The sequence below is a fragment of the Oncorhynchus masou genome, chromosome 32 (assembly GCF_036934945.1).
Source record: "Oncorhynchus masou masou isolate Uvic2021 chromosome 32, UVic_Omas_1.1, whole genome shotgun sequence".
Classification (NCBI taxonomy): Eukaryota; Metazoa; Chordata; class Actinopteri; order Salmoniformes; family Salmonidae; genus Oncorhynchus; species Oncorhynchus masou.
In genome coordinates this window covers 36,069,053-36,092,118 of record NC_088243.1, presented here as the reverse complement: position 1 = coordinate 36,092,118, position 23,066 = coordinate 36,069,053, and the positions used below count along the sequence as shown (strand labels likewise).

The following is a 23,066-nucleotide window of genomic DNA, read 5'->3' as shown; positions in this document are numbered from 1 at the left end:
ATTTCCTGGTTGCAAAAATTCTACTCTGTTCGCTCAATTTCAGTTTATCATTGTGCCATGTAAATCTCTGAAATATATTTTCAATAAAAAATATATAATTTTTTAAAGCTCATGGTAAGTTACTTTCCGTTTTGGTCCACTAGCTTCAAACAGCTGTACAGAGGGTAGTGCGTACGGCCCAGTACATCACTGGGGCCAAGCTTCCTGCCATCCAGGACCTCTATACCGTTACTGTTATTTTATTGTTGCTCTTTAATTATTTGTTATTTAGATTTTTTTGATTCTTCTTCGGAAATTTCAATGCAAAAATTCAAAGAAGTCCTATGTTTTAATAGAACCATCTTCTCTATTTGCTGGCTGGGTTCGCCAGAAAGGATGCAGGTACTGACACGCGCACACAAGCTAGTCTTTGACACTTAGCATAGTACCTGTAGTGTGTTTTGTATATTTCGTGTATTGTAGCTTGAGGTGATATACAGTATACTGGAATTCCATACCATTTACTTTTTTCCTCATCTCCTCTTTCGCTCTGTCTACCCTCTCTTCCTCCAAAACCCTTCCCTTTGTCATTATTCTTAACTTTCTATGTGCATGTCTTCTTTCTCCCCGCCCCAGCGGCGGCAGCAGGCAGTGAGGTGGTCCAGCCTCCTCCTCTGGCCTATAAGAAGTGGGGTCTACAGGACATGGATGCTATCGTAGACCACAGCAGCGTGGGTGAGAGACAGGAGGGAGGGTTGGATGGATGGATGGATGGCTACAGGCAGTGGGAGGGCTGGAGGGGGAAGGAGGACATGGGGACGGACAGGGAGGGGGGGGGCTGGAGGGGGAAGGAGGACAGGGGGACGGACGGGGAGTGGGAGGCCTGGAGGGGGAAGGGGGACGGACAGGGAGTGCTGGAGGGGGAAGGAGTACAGGGGGACGGACAGGGAGTGGGGGGGCTGGAGGGGGAAGGAGGACAGGGACGGACAGGGAGTGGGGGGGGGGGGGCTGGAGGGGGAAGGAGGGGGGGACGGACTGGAGGGGGGGGGGGACGGACAGGGAGTGCTGGAGGGGGAAGGAGGACAGGGGGACGGACAGGGAGTGGGGGCTGGAGAGGGAAGGAGGACCTGGAGGGGGGGGGACGGACAGGGAGTGGGGGGGCTGGGGGGGAAGGAGGACAGGGGGACGGACAGGGAGTGAGGGGGGCTGGAGGGGGAAGGAGGACGGACAGGGAGTGGGGGGGGGCTGGAGGTGGAAGGAGGACAGGGGGACGGACAGGGAGTGGGGGGGGCTGGAGGGAGGACAGGGGGACGGACAGGGAGTGGGGGGGGCTGGAGGGGGAAGGAGGACAGGGGGACGGACAGGGAGTTGGGGGGGCTGGAGGGTGAAGGAGGACAGGGGGACGGACAGGGAGTGGGGGGCTGGAGGACAGGAGGGGGGACGGACAGGGAGTGGGGGGGGGCTGGAGGGGAAGGACAGGGAGTTGGGGGGTTGGAGGGGGAAGGAGGACAGGGGGACGGACAGGAAGTGGGGGGGGCTGGAGGGGGAAGGAGGACAGGGAGTGGGGGAGGGGGAAGGAGGACAGGGAGTGGGGGGGCTGGAGGAGGACAGGGGGACGGACAGGGAGTGAGGGGGAAGGAGGACAGGGAGTGGGAGGGGCTGGATGGGGAAGGAGGACAGGGAGTGGGAGGGGCTGGAGGGGGAAGGAGGACAGGGAGTGGGAGGGGCTGGAGGGGGAAGGAGGGGGGAGGGAGTGGGAGGGGCTGGAGGGGGAAGGAGGCAGGGAGTGGGGGGGCTGGAGGGGGAAGGAGGACAGGGAGTGGGAGGGGCTGGAGGGGGAAGGAGGACAGGGAGTAGGGGAGGGGGAAGGAGGACAGGGAGTGGATATGAAAGGGGGAGATGATCATGAAGAATCGATTGGATGGATACTGGTTGAGTGAAAGTGTAGCTATGTTCTCCAGTCTAACTGTGCTCTCTTTCTGTACCTCACTACACAGGTATAATGACCCTGTGTGTGTTTGACCAGATGAGGAATGCGTCTATCCTGGGGGGTTTCCATGCCTCTGTGAAGGGCAGCCTCCCCGCCATGAGTCAGTACATAACTGTGGGGGGAGGACCCTACACAGGCTTTTACTATGCCATAGAGGTGTGTGTTTGTGTCTTGCTGCTGTCCATCATTTTCTCACCTCACACATGTCTATTTATCTCTGAGAGAAAGTCGTAGTTATTATCGGCTAAGAAAACAGTCAGCATTTGTTCAGACCAGTAGCAGGGATTCCTGACTCTCCTATTCTCTCTCTCTCCCTCTAGGGCAGCTCTCAGCCTCTCCTCTCCCACGTTGCTCTGGCTGTGGCCAGCAAACTCACATCGGCCTTATTCACCGCCGCCAGGTGTGTGTGTATTTCTCAGTGAATGTTAGGCTCGGGCGGTATACCATGTATACCGGGGTATTTTGAAATACTCACGGTATGATTGTCAATACCCTCACGGGGGTGGGTGCTATGATTCTGCTTATAACCATGAGTTTAAATATCTACGATTTCCTCCAGCTCAGGGCTCCGTCTATGCATTTGGTTTGCCGTGTATTTTTCCTATTCCTTTCTCTTCTCACTCTTTCTTCTGCATTGCCTCTGTACCCTTTCTCTTCCATCTAATTTTCTCTCTCTCTCGCTGTCTCTCAGTGGGTGGCTGGGGTGGAAGAAACAGAATGAGGAGGAGCCAACTCAGAAACAGAAGCCTAAGGTGGAACCGGCCACGCCCCTGGCAGTCAGGTGACATCACGTCCCTCTTAGAAGAACTAGGAAATTGTTTCTTCTGCACATTTACTCTGACACAGTCAACTTGCCTAGTTACCTTACCACTTTCACTTGTTTTCCATTTCTAAGTGAACTGATTACCTAGCCCATCCTCACCCTGTCCTTCCTCTCTGTCCCGGCCCCAGGTTTGGTCTCCCAGACTCACGGCGTCATGGGGAGTCCATCTGTCTGTCCCCCTGTAACACTCTGGCTGGGGTCACGGACGACTTTGGCAGGGTCATGCTGCTCGACGTGGGGAGAGGCATCGCCATCCGCATGTGGAAGGGTGAGAGGGAGAGAAATAGTTTCCCTTTGACACTCAACAGTAACAATAGTTTATTTTTGGTTTATTCTAAAGACAGCAAACATTGTGTAGGGTTTAGTTTTTGTTGAATTGGAAATAGGCCCTGGTTATACATCTAGTTCATCTAATTCTGACTGTCTCCTGCCCCAGGCTACCGGGACGCCCAGCTGGGTTGGGTACAGGTGTCTGAGGGGAGGGGCGAGTCCTCCCCGGCCGCGCCCCTCCCACGGCGCCATGCTCAGTTTCTGGTCATCTACGCCCCCAGGAGAGGCATCCTGGAGGTGTGGGGCACACAGCAGGGCCCCCGAGTAGGAGCCTTCACTGTCGGGAAACACTGCAGGTACACACACACATACACACAGTTCTGATTTAAAGCAGTTGTAACCAGTAACCATTCCCTTCTCTTGTGTGTGTCAGGTTGCTGTATGCAGGCTACCGGCTGATGGGGGTGAACAGTGTGACCAGTCAAGGCTGGCAGCTCCACACACAGCAGGTGTGTCTGTTCGACCCTGCTACTGGAGCACTACGCACTGTCACTGTCCCCTTCCATCTGGCCCTCAGGTGAGTACATACACACACTTTGAATCAGGGGTACAATTATTTGAACGTGAAAAGCTATTTCGAACACTGTGGTCTCTCGATTGTCATACATGGCAAAGATACACACGCAAAACAGTGTTGACTCCTGTTTCAGTGATAAGAAGAGTGAGAGAGCAAAGGATCTGCACCTGCTGAAGAGACTGACCACACTACTGAAGAGCAGAGAGTTGGAACCAGGTGAGATGGAGGAGGAACATGAAGAGGTTGAAGGAAGCCCTTTACAGAAATATTTCGACAGGGCAAACGACGAGCTCTTTCTTACCTTTGACCTTCTCTCCTCAGATTACCTGGAGAGCGAGGCCCAGCGTGTACTGCTGGACATCAAACACCCTGCCATTAAGAAACAGGTCAACGAGCACACACACCCAGACACAGATGGGGGGGGGGGGGTCAGCACACCCAGGGAATGTCGTTTCTTATTACTTGCTGCTCTCTGTCCTGCCCTTTAGGCCCTGGAGTCTCTGCTAGCCAATAAAAATGCTCCAGTCTCCTGTCTGACCAACATCACCCGACTCTTACTGGCTAGTCTCAGGGGGAAAGGTACTGTGCGTTTCTGGACATTCATTGAGAATTAATATCAAAACCATGTTTTTGTACAAATGTGTGTGTGTTGTCCCTGCAGACCCTGAGGCGGTAGATGAAGCATTGCTCCAGTTGTGTTCCTCCCAGCTGAAACTGCTCCAGCTCTACACTGACATCCAACAGCTGCACTCTACTGTGGAGGCTCGCACAGATGCACACACTAAACCTGTGAGGGCAGAACCACTACGCATTCACACGCATTTTGTTCTTCTATCCTCGTTGGGATCTAAAATTCATTTCCATTCAAAATCTAATTTACCCTTCCCATAACCCTATCCCGGCAGGTAGCCTATTGGTTAGAGCGTTGGGCTAGTAACAGAAATGCTGGATCAAATCCCCGAGCTGGCAAGGTAAAAATCTGTCGTTCTGCCCTTGAACAAGGCAGTTAACCCACTGTTCCCCGGTAGGCCTTCATTGTAAATAAGAATTTGTTCTTAAATGACTTGCCAAGTTAAACAAAGGTTAAATAAACTAAATTGAATCAAGAACCCCTTAGCCTTAATTTAATTCTAAACTTAACCCTAACCCCTAAGTTTAAAATAGCCTTCTCCTCGTGGGGATGTGGAAAATGTCCCCACGAGGGAGAATTTTCCTTGTTTTACTATCCTTGTGGGGACTTTGGGGGATTTTGTATTTATTATGGATCCCCATAAAGGCAGCAGCTCTTCTTTCTGGGGTCTGGCAAAATTAAGGCAGTTATACCATTTTAAAAACATTAATGCATTCATAACAGATTTCACAACACGCTGTGTGCCCTCTGGCACTTACTCCACTACAATATATCTACAACACAAAATCCATGTGTACGTGGGTGTATAGTGCCTATGTTATCGTGTGTGTGCATGTGTTTGTGCCTATGTTTGTGTTGCTTCACAGTCCCCGCTGTTCCATAAGGTGTATTTTTTTATCTGTTTTTTAAATCTGATTCTACTGCTGGCGTGAGTTACCTGATGTGGAATAGTGTTCCATGTAGTCGTGGCTCTATGTAGTACTGTGCTCCTCCCGTAGTTTGTTCTGGAGTTGGGGACTGTGAAGAGACCTCTGGTGGCATGTCTTGTGGGGTATGCATGGGTGTCTGAGCTTTGTGCTAGTCATTTAAACAGACAGCTCAGTGCTTTCAACATGTCAATACCTCTCACAAATATAAGAAGTGATGAAGTCAATCTCTCCTCCACTTTGAGCTAGGAGAGGTTGACATGCATATTATTGTTTCCTCTGTGTACATCCAAGGGCCAGCCGTTGACAGTCCCTCTTTGTGGCACCTGTCTACACGAATGAACAGTAGTCCTGGTGTGACAAAACTAGAGCCTGTAGGACCTGCCTTGTTGATAGTGTTGAAAAGAAGATAGAGCAGCGCTTTATTATGGACAGACTGTTGTCTCTGTTGTATCAATGTTTTTACCATCACAGTTTACAATCCAGGGTTACTCTGAGCAGTTTAGTCACCTCACCTTGCTCAATTTCCATTTTATTTAATACGAGATTTAGTTGAGTGATTGATTTATCCCAACTACAATGCTTTGAGTTTTAGAAATATTTAGGATGAACTTATTCCTTGCCACCAAGTCGGACACCAACTGCAGCTCTTTAAGTGTTTCAGTCACTGTAGTAGCTGATGTGTATAGTGATGAGTCATCCACATACATAGACACACTGGCTTTACTCAAAGGCAGAGGTATGTCGCTAGTAAAGATTTGAAAAAAGTAATGGGCCTAGATAGCAGCCTTGGGGAATTCCTGATTTCTACCTGGATTATGTTGGAGAGGCTTACATTAAAGAACACCCTCTATGTTCTGTTGGACAGGTAACTCTTTATCCACAATATAGCAGCCATAACGCATACCTTTTTCCAGCAGCAGACTATGATCGATAATGTCAAAACCCGCACTGAAGTCTAACTAAACAGTCCCCCAAATCTTTTTATTATAAATTTCTCTCAGCCAATCATCAGTGCTGCATGCTGAAAGTCTGTTGTTAATTTGTTTACTGTGAAATAGCTTTGTATCTGGTCAAACAATTCTTTTTTTTGGCAGTAAAGGGGGCTTTACTATTCTTAAGTAGCGGAATTACTTTTGCTTCCCTCCAGGCATGAGGGCACACACTTTCTAGTAGGCTTAAATGGAAGATGTGGCAATATCGTCTGCTTTTTATCCTCAGTAATTTTCCATCCAAGTTGTCTGACCCCGGTGGCTTGTCTTGTCAATCATTTTTTTTCACCTCTTCCACACTCACTTTACGAAATTCAAAATTACAATTTTTGTTTTTCATAATTTGGTCAGATATACTAGGATGTGTAGTGTCAGCGTTTGTTTCTGGCATGTCATACCTACAATATGTTTGCTAATCTTGTCAATGTAAAAAATGTGGGTCCCCACAAGGATAGAAGAACGAACCCATACACACATACACACCCTAAACCTGTGAGTACAGCATTCTGAACTACTCTTCTTTTCTCTTTTTCTTCCTCTTCCTATCCAGATGGAGGTTGCCGGTGTAGAGGAGGAACTAGCCCGTGTCTCCCTCATCCTGCAGCGCTACACCGAGCTCACCTCCGGCTCCCGCCCCTCCGTCTCATTTGCCCAGGACTCCCCTGACGCATCACTTCCTGTACGCGGCTTCCTGTCCCAGATGGAGTGTGAAGGAGAGGAGATCAGGGTGGTCCCAGGGCCTGACGCAGACTGGACACAACTGGGTAGGAGGAACGCATGCACACACGTCACATTACCCCTATACAAATCTACCTCTATCACTCCAGTATCTCTTGCACATTGTAAATATGATATTGGAACTGACTGACCCTATAAAAAGTATTCTTGCTTTCTCGTGTTATTTTTGTATCTTGTGTGTTTTTGTTATACCTTTTTATTTGTAGTATTACATTGTTATTGATTACTGCATTGTTGGGGTTAGAGTTTGCAAGAAAGGCATTTCACTGTACTTGTGCACGTGACATTGAAAATGTGTAAAATTGCAGGAAATTAGCTTTAAAACTGCTACATTTTTCCCTTCGCTCCATGGCAAAATGTGTAATTGTGCCCGCGACATTAAAACGTGAAACTTGAAACCTATGAGTATAAAGGGTAAGACTGTGTTGTTGTTTACCCTGTAGGGAGCTTTCTGTTCTGGGGCTGTCTGATAGGAGACAGCCCTCTACAGAAAGTCTGTGACACACTACAGGAGACCGGCATCAGCCCACAGCATTTACTGGTGAGGAGAGGAAGGAGGGTGGTACGGCAAAAGGATGGGAGTGTGACGTGCACTAATATCCATTCTGCATGCAGCACATGCTTTTTACCTGTGCTTCAGTGCAGGGACATTTCTTCATCTGCCCAACTGTATGTATTCATCCATCTTTTTTGATCCGTACCTCCGATTCAAGGAAGGGGAGATTTGGGTATGAGAGGAATAGACTCAAATAGACAACATGGATGAGTTACATTTCCTTATGTGTGTGTTCTTTCCCTCAGTCTCTGCTGCTGAGTGTATGGCTGCACAGAGAGAAGGAAGTATTGAAGAAACCAAAGGCCGTCAGACACCTACACACACTCCTCACTGCCCTCAGCTCCATGAAAGGTGTGCGATCACATCGTATTTTGTAAGGTGGTCTGTGCTGTGATACAATTGAGTTAGCAGTTGGGTTGTGGTTAGATAATAGGTAGTGGAGTCCACAAGAGGCTAGTGGCACCTTCTTTGGGGCGGACAGGTTTGTGGTAATGGCTGGAGCAGAATTGTGGAATGGTATCACACGTATGGTTTCGAAGTGTTTGATGCCATTCCATTTGTTCTGTTCCGGTCATTATTATGAGCCATCCTCCCCTCAGCAGCCTCCTGTGGTGGACTTCCATTGGCTTTCAGAGACGTCTGTGTTTCCTCCTCTCCTTAGGTGCGGTGGAGTCGTCGTGGGACATGCAGTGTGTCTCCCCTGGTGGCAGCAGGTGCGGTCTGCGTGTGTCCAGTCACACAGTGCTGCTGCTGCCCTGCTGGCTGCAATAGTGGCTCACCGTGCTGCCAAGGATAGCATCACCAGCCTGGCTGAGACTAAGGTAACACACACACACACACACTGATGTGTGTGTTTCATCACTGACTCTGTGTGTGTGTGTGTGTGTCAGTTTCAGTCAGAGTGGGAGGCGGTGTCATTGGAGCTGGAGCAGTGGGCGGTGTGTGTGAGACAGCTGGAGGACGTGCTGGCCCTGCAGACGCTGCTGTGTGTGGCGCCTCTTAAAGGAACACCAGGGGGCGCCACACCACACTGCTCAGTCAAAACCCTGCTGGAGGGGGGCCGAGGTACTGAACGAATACTTAACCTCTCTATTCGGGACGGTAGCGTCCCACCCCGTCAACAGCCAGTGAAAGTGTAGGGCGCCAAATTCAAAACAACAAAAATCTCATAATTAAAAATCCAAACATACAAGTATTTTACATCATTTTAAAGATATAGTTCTCGTTAATCCTGCCACAGTGTCTGATTACAGCGAAAGCACCACAAACGATTGTTAAGTCACCACCAAGTCACAGAAAAACAGCCATTTTTCCAGCCAAAGAGGAGTCACAAAAAGCAGAAATATAGATACAATTGATCACTAACCTTTGATGATCTTAATCAGATGACACTCATAGGACTTCATGTTACACAATACATGTTTTGTTCGATAAAGTGCATATTTATATCCAAAAATCACAGTTTACATTGGCGTGTTATGTTCAGTAGTATCCAAAAAATGTGGTGATTTTGCAGAAAGCCACATCAATTTACAGAAATACTCATAATAAACATTGATAAAACATACAACTATTATACATGGAACTTTAGATAACCTCTAGCGTCGAGCAATCCCGTATCCGGGAGCGTAATCATAGCCTCAAGCTCATTAGCATAACACAACATTAAATATTCATGAAAATAGCAAATTAAATGAAATAAATATTGGCTCACAAGCTTAGCTTTTGTTAATAACCTCTTGATGCTATGGGGGCGCTATTTCATTTTTGTATAAAAAGACGTGCCCGTTTTAAGCGCAATATTTTGTCACAAAAAGATGCTCGACTATGCATATAATTGATAGCTTTGGAAAGAAAACACTCTGACGTTTCCAGAACTGCAAAGATATTGTCTGTGAGTGCCCCAGAACAGATGCTACAGGCAAAACCAAGATGAAACTTCAACCAGGAAATGAGCAGAATTTTTGCGGCTCTGTTTTTCATTGTCTCCTTATATGGCTGCGCAAGGAATGAGCCTGCCCGATCTATCGTTTCCCCAAGGTGTCTACAGCATTGTGACGTATTTGTAGGCATATCATTGGAAGATTGACCATAAGAGACTACATTTGCCAGGTGTCCGCCCGGTGTCCTCCGTCGAAATTGGTGCGTCATCTTCAACTGCACGTCTTTTTCCAAGCGATTCACCGGAGAAAGGAGACTACCACGAACGATATATCAATGAAGAGATATGTGAAAAACACCTTGAGGATTGATTCTAAACAGCGTTTGCCGTGTTTCAGTTGATATTATGGAGTTAATTTGGAAAACAGTTCGCCGTTTTGATGACTGAATTTTCGTTTTTTTTGGTACCCAAACGTGATGTACAAAACAGAGCGATTTCTCCTACACAAAGAATCTTTCAGGAAAAACTGAAAGTCTCCTCATTGAAAACATCCGAAGTTCTTCAAAGGTAAATGATTTTATTTGAATGATTTTCTTGTTTTTGTGCAAATGTTGCCCGCTAAATGCTACGCTAAATGCTACGCTAGCTATCAATACTCTTACACAAATGCTTGTTTTGCTATGGTTCAAAAGCATATTTTGAAAATCTGAGATGAGTGTTGTTAAGAAAAGGCTAAGCTTGAGAGCTAGCACATTCATTTCATTTCATTTGTGATTTTCATAAATAGTTAACGTTACGTTATGCTAATGAGCTTGAGGCTATAACTGGATACAGGTTTTTTTCATAGCCAAACGTGAACAAAACGGAGCGATTTGTCCTACACAAATAATATTTTTTGAAAAACTGAACATTTGCTATCTAACTGAGAGTCTCCTCATTGAAAACATCTGAAGTTCTTCAAAGGTAAATTATTTTATTTGAATGATTTTCTTGTTTTTGTGAAAATGTTGCTGGCTGAATTCTAGGCTTATAGCTATGCTAGCTATCAATACTCTTACACAAATGCTTGTTTAGCTATGGTTGAAAAGCATATTTTGAAAATCTGAGATGACAGTGTTGTTAACAAAAGTCAAAGCTTGAGAGCAAATATATTTATTTCATTTCATTTGCGATTTTCATGAATAGTTAACGTTGCGTTATGCTAATGAGCTTGAGGCTATAAATAGAATCCCGGATCCGGGATTGCTCGACGCAAGAAGTTAACAACACTGTCATCTCAGATTTTCAAAATATCTTGTTCACGCTACACGTTCCCCAAGGGCACCCCCCCCCCACACCCCCTCAACTCAAAAAGTGGTGCACAGAATGCAAAAATATTCTTAGAAATATTTAACCTCCACACATTGACAAGTCCAATAGCTCAAATGAAAGATGAACACCTTGTTCATCTACCCAGCGAGTCAGATTTCTAAAGTGTTTTACAGCGAAAACATAGCACATATGTATATCAAACCACCACAAAGACACAGACGATATGTAGCCATTTTGTCAAACAAAAGATGCAATCACAAACACAGGATTAAAATTAAAATAATTCACTAACCTTTTTAAAATCTTCATCAGATGACAGTAATAGGACATGTTACAGTACATTTGTTTTTTTCAATAATATGCAATTTATATCCATAAATCTCCGTTTACATTGACGCCATGTTCAAAAAATGCTACAAAAATATCCGGAGAAATTATAGAAAACTCCGCCAGATAACAGCAATACGCATCATAAACTTTGACTAAATATACATGTTCTACATATAGTTAGAAAGATACACTGCTTCTTAATGCAATCACTTTGTCACATTTCTTTTTCACGTTACAGAAATCGCTCACTATTCAATAATCTGAGACGGCGCTCAGACGTAAGCAATATTTCTCCGCTATGTTGGAGTCAACAGAAACACAAAATTACAACATAAATATTCCCTTACCTTTGATGGTCTTCGATCAGAATGTAGTGGAAGGAGTCATACTTACCCAAAACAGCGTTTGGTTTCAAGTCGTGTGTCTTTGTGTTAGCCGGAATTTGTCGCGTTTGCTGAAATGCAGCCAAAATTAACTCTGGTCTCGAGGGGTTGCGCATCAAAACTTCAAAATTACATATTATATGTCGACTAAACTGGTCAAACTAAGTGCAGAATCAAGCTTTAGGATGTTATTAACGTACAAAACAATTCTCAAATCGAACAGACAAACTGACATCGTCTCGTGCTTCTTGGAACAAAGGGCACTCGGAGCGCAACGCATGCCGGAGAGTGCATGTATTTTCTCGCGACACCCAGTATTTTGCCTGCCAAAGGGTCGAAGCTCGCGGGATTTGCACAATGAAACACTCTATTAAAAGAAGACATAGAAACTGATCCCAGATCCATAGCTTGTTGGGAAGGGTGGGGGCGATGACGTCAAAGTTGGCCCAACTTTCCTGATGAGAGAAATAGTTTGGGAGATTGGCTGCCCTGTGAGTTCTGCTATACATACAGACATAATTCAAACGGTTTTAGAAGCTTTAGTGTTTTCTATTCAATAATAATTATTATATGCATATACTAGCAATTTTGGACAGATTTTATTTCAGTTTACTATGGGCACGCAATTCATCCAAAGGGGGCAGTATTTTCCCGAGCCTTAACAGGATATGCTTTTCAACCATAGCTAGCATAGCATTAAGCCTAGCATTCAGCAGGCAACATTTTCACAAAAACAAGAAAAGCATTCAAATAAAATCAGTTACCCTTGTTTTCAATGAGGAGACTCTCAGTTAGATAGCAAATGTTCAGTTTTTCCAAAAATATTATTTGTGTAGGAGAAATCGCTCCGTTTTGTTCATCACGTTTGGCTAAGAAACAAAACCAAATTCAGTCATTACAACGCCAAACTTTTTTTCCAAATTATCTCCATAATATCGACAAACATGGCAATCGTTGTTTAGAATCAATCCTCAAGGTGTTTTTCACATATCTATTCGATGATAAATCATTCGTGGCAGTTGCCTTTCTCCTCTGAACCTAATGGAAAAGTGGACGCAGCTGGAGATGCGCAATAATTGCGCAATAATTTCGATGGAGGACACCAAGCGGACACCTGGTAAATGTTGTCTCTTATGGTCAATCTTCCAATGATATGCCTACAAATACGTCACAATGCTGCAGACACCTTGGGGAAACGCCAGAAAGTGTAGGCTCATTTCTGGCGCATTCACAGCCATATAAGGAGACATTGGAACACAGCGCATTCAAAATCTGGGGCATTTCCTGTATGAAATTTCATCTTGGTTTCGCCTGTAGCATTAGTTCTGGGGCACTCACAGACAATATCTTTGCGGTTTTGGAAACGTCAGTGTTTTCTTTCCAAAGCTGTCAATTATATGCATAGTCGAGCATCTTTGTGACAAAATATCTTGTTTAAAACGAGAACTTTGAAATTATGCTTTACAGCGAAAGCAATCCAAGCGTTTGTGTAAGTTTATCGATCGCACAATAAAACATTAAGTACACATCAGGAAGTTTGGTCGCAATCAAATGAATTGTTTACCTTTGATGATCTTCAGATGTTTTCAATCACGAGACTCCCAGTTACACAACAAATGTTCCTTTTGTTCCATAAAGATTATTTTTATATCCAAAATACCTCCATTTGTCGCGTTATGTTCAGAAATCCAGAGGAAAGAGCAGTCACGACAACGCAGACAAAAATTCCAAATAGTTTCCATAATGTCCACAGAAACATGTCAAACGTTTTTTATTATCAATCCTCAGGTTGTTTTAAATATATATAATCGATAATATATCAACCGCAAATGTCTTTCACAGTAGGAGAGGGAAAAGCAATACCTATCCAAACTCTGTTGCACGAGCAAAACTCATGTGACCACTTGACGCGATGTTATCGTTCTGGCTCATTTTTCAAAATAAAAGCATGAAACTATGTCTGAAGACTGACACCTCGAGGAAGCGATAGAAAAAGGAATTTGGTTCATATCCCTTTAAATCCAGCAAAGGGAGGATATGGAACATGGAGTTTTCAAAATAGAAGCCACTTCCTGTTTTGATTTTCCTCAGGGTTTCGCCTGCAATATCAGTTCTGTTATATTCACAGGCAATATTTTGACAGTTTTGGAAACTTCAGTGTTTTCTATCCAATACTAATATGCATATATTAGCAACTGAGACTGAGGAGCTGGCCATTTACAATGGGCACCTTTTCATCCAAGCTACTCAATACTGCCCCTGCAGCCATAAAAAGTTAATGCAACCGCTGTGTCAGATTTCAAAAAAACTTTACGGAAAAAGCATACCATGCAATAATCTGAGCATGGCGCTCAGAGACCAAAATAGCCAAAGAGATATCCGCCATGTTGTGGAGTTAACATTCACTTACCTTTGATGATCATCAGAATGCACTCCCAGGAATCCCAGTTCCACAATAAATGTTTGATTTGTTCGATAAAGTTCATAATTTATATACAAATACCTCCTTTTGTTAGGGCGTTTGGTAAACAAATCCAAACGCCCGTGCAAGTCCAGCCGAAAGGTCTGACAAAGTCCAAAAAGTTATTACATGTCGTAGAAACATGTCAAACGAAGTTTAGACTCAATCTTTAGGTTGTTTTTATCATAAATCTTCAATAATGTACCAACCGGAGAATTCCTTTGTCTGTAGAAAAGCAATGGAATGCTAGCTAACTTTCACATGACCGTTCGTCATGAGCTCTTGGAAATCTGCCAGAAATCTGGCTCAATCCCCTTTCATTCGGCCCCACTTCACAGTAGAAGCATCAAACAAAGTTCTAAAGACTGTTGACATCTAGTGGAAGCCTTAGGAAGTGCAACATGACTAATATCCCACTGTATCTTCAATAGGCTATGAGTTAAACCTATAAACCTCAGATTTCCCACTTCCTGGTTGGACTTTTCTCAGGTTTTTGCCTGCCATATGAGTTCTGTTATACTCACAGACATCATTCAAATAGTTTTAGAAACTTCAGAGTGTTTTCTATCAAATTAATTATATGCAGTTTCTAGCTTTTATGGCTGCGTAGCAGGCAGTTCACTCTGGGCACCTTATTCATCCAAGCTACTCAATACTGCCCCCCAGTCACCAAGAAGTTAAGAAATAAACAAGGCCGTGGCTGCGAATCCGTAGGTTTGCCCCACGTCTCACCCCCCTAGAACCCAATGGAAAGATCCGGATCACGTTCTGCGCATGTGTTACTTGGCGCACAAATGTGTGTTCACCCTCCCTTCACTTTTCTCATTGTCAATCGTGAATGATAATTATTTTTTGGAGCGAACCTTTGAGCAGATGGTGTTAACAAACTGCAGCATACCTGTGTTTTGATTCAATCAAAGCACATGCATTACGTGACCAAAAGTATGTGGACAACTGGTTGCCAAATATTTCATTCCAAAATCATGGGCATTAATATGTAGTTTGTCCCCCCTTTGCTGCCATAGCAGCCTCCACTTTTCTGGGAAGGCTTTCCACTAGATGTTGGAACATTGCTGTGGGGACTTGCTTCCATTCAGCCACGAGCATTAGTGAGGTTGGGCACTGATGTTGGGCGATTAGGCCTGGCTCGCAGTCTGCGTTCCAATTAATCTCAAAGGTGTTCGATGGAGTTGAGATCAGGGCTCTGTGCAGGCTAGTCAAGTTCTTCCACACCGATCTTGAGAAATAATTTCTGTATGGACCTCGCTTTGTGCACAGGGGCATTGTCATGCTGAAAAAAAGAAAAGGCCTTCCCCAAACTTTTGCCACAAAGTTTGAAGCACAGAATTGTCTAGAATGTCATTGTATGCTGTAGCGATAAAATTTCCCTTCACTGGAACTAAGGGGCCTAGCCTGAACCATGAAAAATAGCCCCAGGACATTATTCCTCCTCCACGAAACTTTACAGTTGGCACTGGGGCAGTTCGCGTTCTCCTGGCATCTGCCAAACCAAGGTTTGTCTTTTGTACTGCCAAATGGTGAAGGGTGAGTCATCACTCCTGGAACACGTTTCCACTGCTCCAGAGTCCAATAGCGGCGAGCTTTACACCACTCCAGCCGACACTTGGCATTGCGCATGGTGATCTTAGGCTTGTGTGTGACTGCTCGGCCATGGAAACCCATTTCATGAAACTTTGACGAACAGTTCTTGTGCTGACGTTGCTTCCAGAGACAGTTTGGAACTCGGTAGTGAGTGTTCCAGTCGAGGACAGACGATTTTTACTTCGCTATGCGTTCAGCACTTGGCGGTCCTATTCTGTGAGCTTGTGTGGCCTACCACGTCGTGGCTTAGCTGTTGTTGCTCCTAGACATTTCCACTTCACAATAACAGCACTTACAGTTGACCGGGGCAGCTTTAGCAGGAAAGAAATTTGACTAAGGTGGCATCCTATGACGGTGCCACGTTGAAAGTCACTGAGCTCTTCAGTAAGGCCATTCTACTGTCAGTGTTTGTCCATGGAGATTGCATGGCTTGTGTGCTCGATTTTACACACCTGTCAGCAATGGGTTGTCCAATTTAAGAAAGAAAAAAAATATATATAGCGTATTTTTGCCCAGTGGCGCGCTGTGGCCGCATGAGAGAGAAATGCCACCATTCACACGTCATCCTGAGATCTCATAAGAAATGGCCGGAGAAACAATGTCCATAGGGGGAATAGCAGGTAAGTGAGAGTTGAGGGTGTGGGGGTAGTCTGACGGTAGAAACTATTTGCCAGTCTGTTTTTTGCCATGTACTGCCCGCTTCTGAGTGATTGAATCGGGGAGAACAGGGCGTGGCTGGGGGTCCCTGATGATCCTCTTGGCCTTCCTGCAACACCTGGTGTTGTAGGTGTCCTGTAGGGTAGGTAGTGTGCGCCCAATGGTGCATTCGGCTGCACGTATCACCCTCTGAAAAGCTGTGCGGTCCACGGAGGTGGAGTTGCCGTACCAGGCTGTGATGCAGCACGACATATGCTCTCAATGGTGCTCCTGTAGAACACTGAGAGGGCCCACAGGGACAGGCTGAATTTTTTCAGCATCCTGAGGTTGAAGAGTCGCTGTCGTGCCTTCACTACGGTGTCTTTATGGTTAGACCATTTCAGCTTCATTCCAATAACGGTATACTATGCTATTATAAACTGTGATCTTGCAGACATTGATTCAGCTTTGATCGACCGGTAACTATTAAATGAGCACCATTTGCCAGAGTAGCCTGTTCTCTACGAGTAGAGCAGAGACTGTGTGTGAAGTACAGAATCCCACACATGTGCAGAAGCTTCTAGACCTTTAACCCCCAGGAAGGAAGATCTAGAAAAGTCAGATCCGCAGCCACTTTGAATAAAAAGCCCATAATCCTTACCTTAAATCCTTGAAGGAATCTCAGATCTGAGAGGCTTGGGATTGGTGAGAGTGGTAAAGTGAAACTTTGCTTTCACCAATCCAATCACATGAACAGTAGATCCCTTTTTCTCCCCCCCCCTTTTTTTCTCTCAGGTGGTATAGCAGACAGTGTGGCTAAGTGGGTGTTCAGGCAGGACTTGGCCCCTGAGCGGCTGAAGGACATGCTGCAGAGGAGGGGGGAGGCCCAGAGAACAGAACAGCCCTCCCAGCCAGTGCTGAGGGAGAAAAGCCAGGAGGATGCAGACTTCAATAGGGCAGCAGGTGAGTGGGTACTCTATGGTCGCTAAACTGATTCCTCTATAGGAAGTGTGGTTATTGTATTAAAGAGTGTGTTTTCTGTGTTCCTCCAGAGCTGCTGGTGTCTGTGTGTCAGCGTTTCCCAGACTCCCTCTCTCCTGACCTGCTCTTTGCCCACTGTTGCTGGGAGTACGTGGTGCAGTGGAACAAATACCCAGAGGTTTGGCTCCAAACAGTACCAGCACACAGACACTCACATCCATACACATTTCAGTTGAATGCATTCAGTTGTACAACTGACTAGGTTATCCCCTTTTCCCTTACAGACACTCACATTAATACACATCTATATACACACACACACACACACACACACACACACACACACACACACACACACACACACACACACACACACACACACACACACACACATCCATACACACAGTTTAAGGTGTAAAATCTAATATTTTGTTCTCTCCCTGAAGGAGGGGCGGTATCTGTGTTGTGCAGTGGAACACCTGAAGCTCGTCTCTAGTCCTCACATCCAACTGGGTCAGACAATACAGAATCATGTTTAATATTTACGCTGTGTGTCCCTTGGTTTGTACTATAAGACTTTCTCCTGCAGGCATCTCCTCAATGATGTGGAACACGTTCATCGTTAAACGTTTCTCAGCTGCTGCTTTCCTTATGGAGAAGGTGAGCAGCAATTTCTTTCTTTTTTTTGTGTTTGTATGTGAAAGAGTTCTGATGCATGAAACGTCACGATCATAATTATTTTTTATAATGCTCTTCACTTGTGACTACCTTGCCAACTAAAGGCGATAAAACTGACATTTCACTTGTGTAGAAATATGATTTTACATTTAGTTTGGTCGAAGTTGTAGGGTTTTCTGCAGACATCAGCTGAAATGTACCAATATATTTGCATAGCTGAACATTCTCACGCTATTACAACTGTCACAAGATTAGTATTTCATAGAGTGGGACTCAAATGGGTTCTGTTTTCAACACAACAGAAAACTGGTGTCCTATATTTTTGTTTCATGAAAGATTGTTTGTGTTTCCTCTCCACAGGTGGGGAAGGCCCCTAAAGACCGCCTGTGTCGACGGGTGAGCAGAGCCCTGCTCTATTCAGCTACACGTCTACCTCTCTGATTGGGACTTGTTGAGCTTGGGCTGTGAATAGACGTGCACATAACGGTATATAACATTTGTGGTGTCTCTGTGTGTATTCAGGATGTGGGAATGGGAGACGGTGCCACGACATCATTCCTGGGCTCCTGTGTTGCACTGCTACAGATTCTGATGGAGGTACACACAAATAGATGGATGGATGCATACAGTTAGGCAGATTAACTGCAGCACAGGTAAAAAGCATGTGCAGCATGCAAAGTGGATGTAAGTACAAGAGGATTTGGCTCAGCAATGATGTACCATTCAGGGCTCGAAATTAAGGGCTTCCCGTCTTCCCGGGCACAATAAAAATTAAATTAAATTCTGTGATAGTTCAAAACAGACGTTGGGACGGTTCTAAATAGAAGTTGGGGGACCATAGGCCAGAAAAATATAAAATGCATACAACACTGGTTCCATACTAAAATGTTTAAGCACAAAGACGAGGCTGCTGAAACAGATCACAACATTTAGCTTAAAAGTTGCTAAACTGAATAATTCACATTACAAGAGCAGCAATGTGTTCACTCCTCTCAGCCATATGCGTGAATGTTCCAAAATGTTATTACGGGGGAACAGCATTCCCAAACGTGCACCTGATGCCAGAGGTTTTTAAAATGCGATGGATATTTGATTTATTTAACCTTTTTTATATAACCGACTAAAATGTACAAAAAGTTATGTAAGTGGTGGTGCTCAGAAAGGTCAAGGCCACCATTCTTCAGTGACTGAAGAGGGAAGGTGAAGCAGAGAAAGTGAAGGCTGGGGAACACACATTCTTTATTGTATAGGCTATTGTTGTTTTAATGGGGCAGCTGGTGGTAGAATGTAATGTCGCTAACTTAAGTTTATTCAATAACATAGTTCTCTTAGATAAGATGCTCAACATTTTTTCTCTTAAATAAATAATATAGACTGTATCTGTCTCAGAAATACACACACACAACAAAATCACTGCAAATGACCTAGACCCATGTTGGCATATCAAAACCATTTAAAAAAAATAGTATTTTAATTTTGGGATAGTTCAACTTCAGTTTGGGACAGTTGAAATTGCACTTCGGGACGGTGAGGAAACAAGTTAGTCGCGAGCCCTGGTACCGTTGAAAAATTACTTTTGAACTAAAGCATTTGTAGATTGATAGTGGCAAGTGAGGCTTTTCCTTGGTAACTCTGAACCCCTCCCACCCCCTCTCCTCCAGGCAGACTCAGGGATAGAAGAGGTGACCCCTCCAGAGCTGTGTGTGGAGGAGGTGTGGGAGGGAGCGGAGGGTCCTGCCTCCATAGTAGAGTTAGCCCTGGAGCAGAGGGGAATCCACTACCCCCTTGTACAACACCACTGTCTCCTGGCCACTCTACTACACACTGCTATGACCTTCAACCTCCGGGTCAAACCACTCAGTCTGTTCGACAGCAAGGTGAGACAAACACATGTGGCGTAAACCACAAAGTACACACATGCATAACACCTACAGTATATTCACTGCAAGTCTTTCCTTCCAGGGTAAGAGTGCCTTCTTCAGAGAGTTGGTGTCCATCCAGCTGATGCCCAGCGGAGATATGGACCCTGGACTGGTCTCTCTTAGACAGGAGTTCCTGCTCAGGGTGTTGACAGGCTGGGTGAAGACCCAGAGTGAGGCAGGGATGGCTCCTGCATCCACCCGGCTGGACCTTGACTCAGGGGACGAGACGTGGCCCTCTCTGTGTCTGGACCTGGGGACCCTGCTGCAAGTCAACCCAGACATCCTGCGCAGACACCTGGTGTGTGAGCTGTACAACCACGGCCTGGACCCCCGGGCAGAGCAGGTAGGTAGTCATAAACACCAACAACTCCCTCAATACAAAATACATATTACATTATACACACATTAATCAAATGAATATGATCACTCAAAGTATATTAAAAAAGTGGAAGCTAGCGTGTGTGTGTGAGTGTGTTATCTTTCAGGTGATGTTGGAGGTGGAGGATAAGGACGTGTTGGGTTCTCAGCTGTTGGTTCTAACAGGCCAGAGGCTGAGCTACTCCCTGCTTCACACCCAGACCCAGACCAAGCCCGCCATGGAGCTGCTGGCACGCCTCCCCCCCACACTCTGCACCTGGCTCAAGGCTATGGTAAGACCAACCTCTGTGTTACCTTACAACATGCTAGAACAACTGTCTCAGGGTGATTAAAAGCATCTCTTAGCCTAATTCAACCCCCTAGTGTTGCCTGGTTTACTGATGGTGTTTGTATTTATCTCTGCATGTGTGTGTTTATCTGTGTGTGTTATCCCCAGGATCCCAGTGAGCTGGTGTGCCTGTCGGTGCCCCTGAGCCAGACCAGCAGGCTGGTGAGCCGCCTCATAGAGATCCTACCTGAGAACCACGGCCAGTACAGCCTGGCACTACACCTACTGGAGGCTGTGGAGGTCCTGCAGGGAGAGGACTGAGTGAGAGGGGGGAGGAGAGCAAGAGGCTCAGGAAGAGAGATGGCCTGTGTGCAATTCCGTTCCTGCTGTCATTGCTAGCATCCAGGATAGGAGTGAGAGAGTAAACTGTTGAAGTAGGAAATATATAGGATTATACAACTATCATGTACAGGAAGGAGATGTCAGGGAAATGGCCACCCTGTTTGAGAGGAGGCTCATGTGTTCAGTTGAAAAAATCTAATTGTAAATGAAAGATGGAGGGATAATTGTTTTGTTTGACGTCTGCATTTCTGAAGGGGATATGCTACATGAGCATGGTGTTATGTATCCATTTGTTTTTGTCACTTCCTACTTATTTTTTTAAAAACTTTGTCTGTCAGCTATACCTAGCAGCCCCTGTACTGCCCATTCTAACAGACTTAACGATCCAATCAAAGGGGGTTGCAGGGTGTGTTTGTGTGCCATATCATTGTTTAGTAAGCATCCCTTTCTCTTCACCTGTCCCTCAGATGAGTAATGATGATGTATGATAGACAGAATGGATGATCTGGTTATTTATAGACGCTGCAGTACTGTACTAGCTGTGCCTGTACCCTCTGTACTGTTCTACACCCTGGCTGAGGAACCCCACTGGGGGCAGACAGAACAGGCTGAATGCTCAGCATAGTCTAGCTTTGGTCTCTTTCTCTCTGGGTCTGGGGTAAGGGCAGTCAACGCTGGTCATGGTGGTACTTTGCATTCCGTATTCTCTCCGGACCATTCAGGTAGACTGTTTAACGTTTTGCAAACATTTGACCCTAATGAGTTTTTTTTCTTGGATTTGTACAGTAGCTCACTGACCTCATCCAGAGGGTGATGGGAATCACCAACTATTTGATTACTGTAAGGTAGCGCAATTCCCAACATACCATATCTGGCTTCCATGTGCATTATGTTGATCAATTTTCAAACTAAAGTAAATAATTATTTATTTAATGAGTTTGGTATAGGAGTATTATACAGAGGTTTGCATTTACAAGTAAAAATATGGAAGAACAATTACCCAAAACCATAATCATCATAGTTTGTTAAAAACGTCTTAGGGCTGAAATCCCGTCAAAAATCTCATAATTAAAAGTCCTCAAACATACATGTATATCTTATACCGTTTTCAAGGTAGTCTTGTTGTTAATCCCACCACAGGGTCCGATTTCAAATAGGCTTTACGGCGAGAGCACCACAAACGATTACAAAAAGTCACAAAGAGATCAAATTAATCACTAACCTTTGATGATATTCTTCAGATGACACTCATAGGACTTCATGTTACACAATACATTTATGTTTTGTTTGATAAAGTTAAATATTTATCAAAATATGAGTTTACATTGGCGCGTTACATTCACTAGTTCCAAAAACATCCAGTGATTTTGCATAGCCACATCATTCAACAGAAATACTCATCATAAATGTAGTTGATAATACAAGTTATACACATGGAATTATAGATATACCTCTCCTTAATGCAACCGCTGTGTCCAATTTCAAAAAACTTTACGGAATAAGCAAACCATGCAATAATCTGAGACGGCGCTCAGAAGAAATAGTCACAATAGCCGCCATGTTGGCATCAACATAAACAAGAAATTACATGATAAATATTCCCTTTGATGATCTTCATTAGAAAGCACTCCAGGAATCCCAGGTCCACAATAAATATTTGTTTTGTTCGATAATGCCCGTTATTTATGTCCAAATACCTCCGTTTGGTATACATATCCAAACGCTCATTCTGGTCAGAGTTACGACCGGACAAAAACTTCAAAAAGTTATTACAGGTCGAAGAAACATTTCAAACTAAGTACAGAATCAATCATTAGGATGTTTTTAACATATAGCTTTAATAAAGTTCCAACCGGAGTATTCCTTTGTATCTTGATGAGCAATGGAATGCAAGTGGATACCATGAGGAATGAGCGTGATCAGAAAATGACTGACTGCCAGTCACCTGATAGATTCTGCTCTCATTCAGTCCCACAACACAGAAGTCTCATTCAAATTTCTATGGTTGACATCTAGTGGAACCCCTAGGAAGTGCAACATCATTAATATCTCAATGGGATTTCATTGGGAAGTGTGGTGAATACATACCAAGCTCAGATTTCTCACTTCCTGTTTTGATTTCTCCTCAGGATTTTGCCTGCCATATGAGTTCTGTTATACTCACAGACATCATTCAAACAGTTTTAGAAACTTTTGTGTTTTCTATCCAATACTAATAATAATATGCATATATTAGCAACTGAGACTGGGGAGCAGGCCGTTTTACTTTGGGCAACTTATTCATCCAAGCTACTCAATACTGCCCTCCAGCCATAAGAAGTTTTAATGAACTCAAACATCTATTCTTTACTTGTCACATTATGACTTCCATTTCAACATTAAACTTGAATAAAAACCAAAGCACTCAGAA

The 23,066-nt window shown here is 44.6% G+C and overlaps 1 protein-coding gene across 1 annotated transcript in view; it reads left to right on the top strand.

Moving 5' to 3' along the window:
• Nucleotides 1-23,066, top strand: part of LOC135526019 (rab3 GTPase-activating protein non-catalytic subunit-like) — a 30,449-nt gene extending 7,383 nt beyond the window's left edge. Inside the window, 27 exon segments of the mRNA XM_064954040.1 lie at nt 616-714; nt 1,977-2,125; nt 2,290-2,369; nt 2,661-2,750; nt 2,921-3,060; nt 3,229-3,418; nt 3,496-3,639; nt 3,773-3,855; nt 3,961-4,025; nt 4,128-4,218; nt 4,301-4,428; nt 6,739-6,952; nt 7,370-7,467; nt 7,728-7,833; nt 8,144-8,176; nt 8,179-8,303; nt 8,373-8,547; nt 16,883-17,050; nt 17,140-17,246; nt 17,515-17,581; nt 17,658-17,728; nt 18,107-18,142; nt 18,269-18,343; nt 19,408-19,623; nt 19,709-20,011; nt 20,154-20,318; nt 20,483-23,066. Coding sequence (XP_064810112.1) covers nt 616-714; nt 1,977-2,125; nt 2,290-2,369; nt 2,661-2,750; nt 2,921-3,060; nt 3,229-3,418; nt 3,496-3,639; nt 3,773-3,855; nt 3,961-4,025; nt 4,128-4,218; nt 4,301-4,428; nt 6,739-6,952; nt 7,370-7,467; nt 7,728-7,833; nt 8,144-8,176; nt 8,179-8,303; nt 8,373-8,547; nt 16,883-17,050; nt 17,140-17,246; nt 17,515-17,581; nt 17,658-17,728; nt 18,107-18,142; nt 18,269-18,343; nt 19,408-19,623; nt 19,709-20,011; nt 20,154-20,318; nt 20,483-20,635 — 3,371 coding nt within the window. The 3' untranslated portion in view covers nt 20,636-23,066.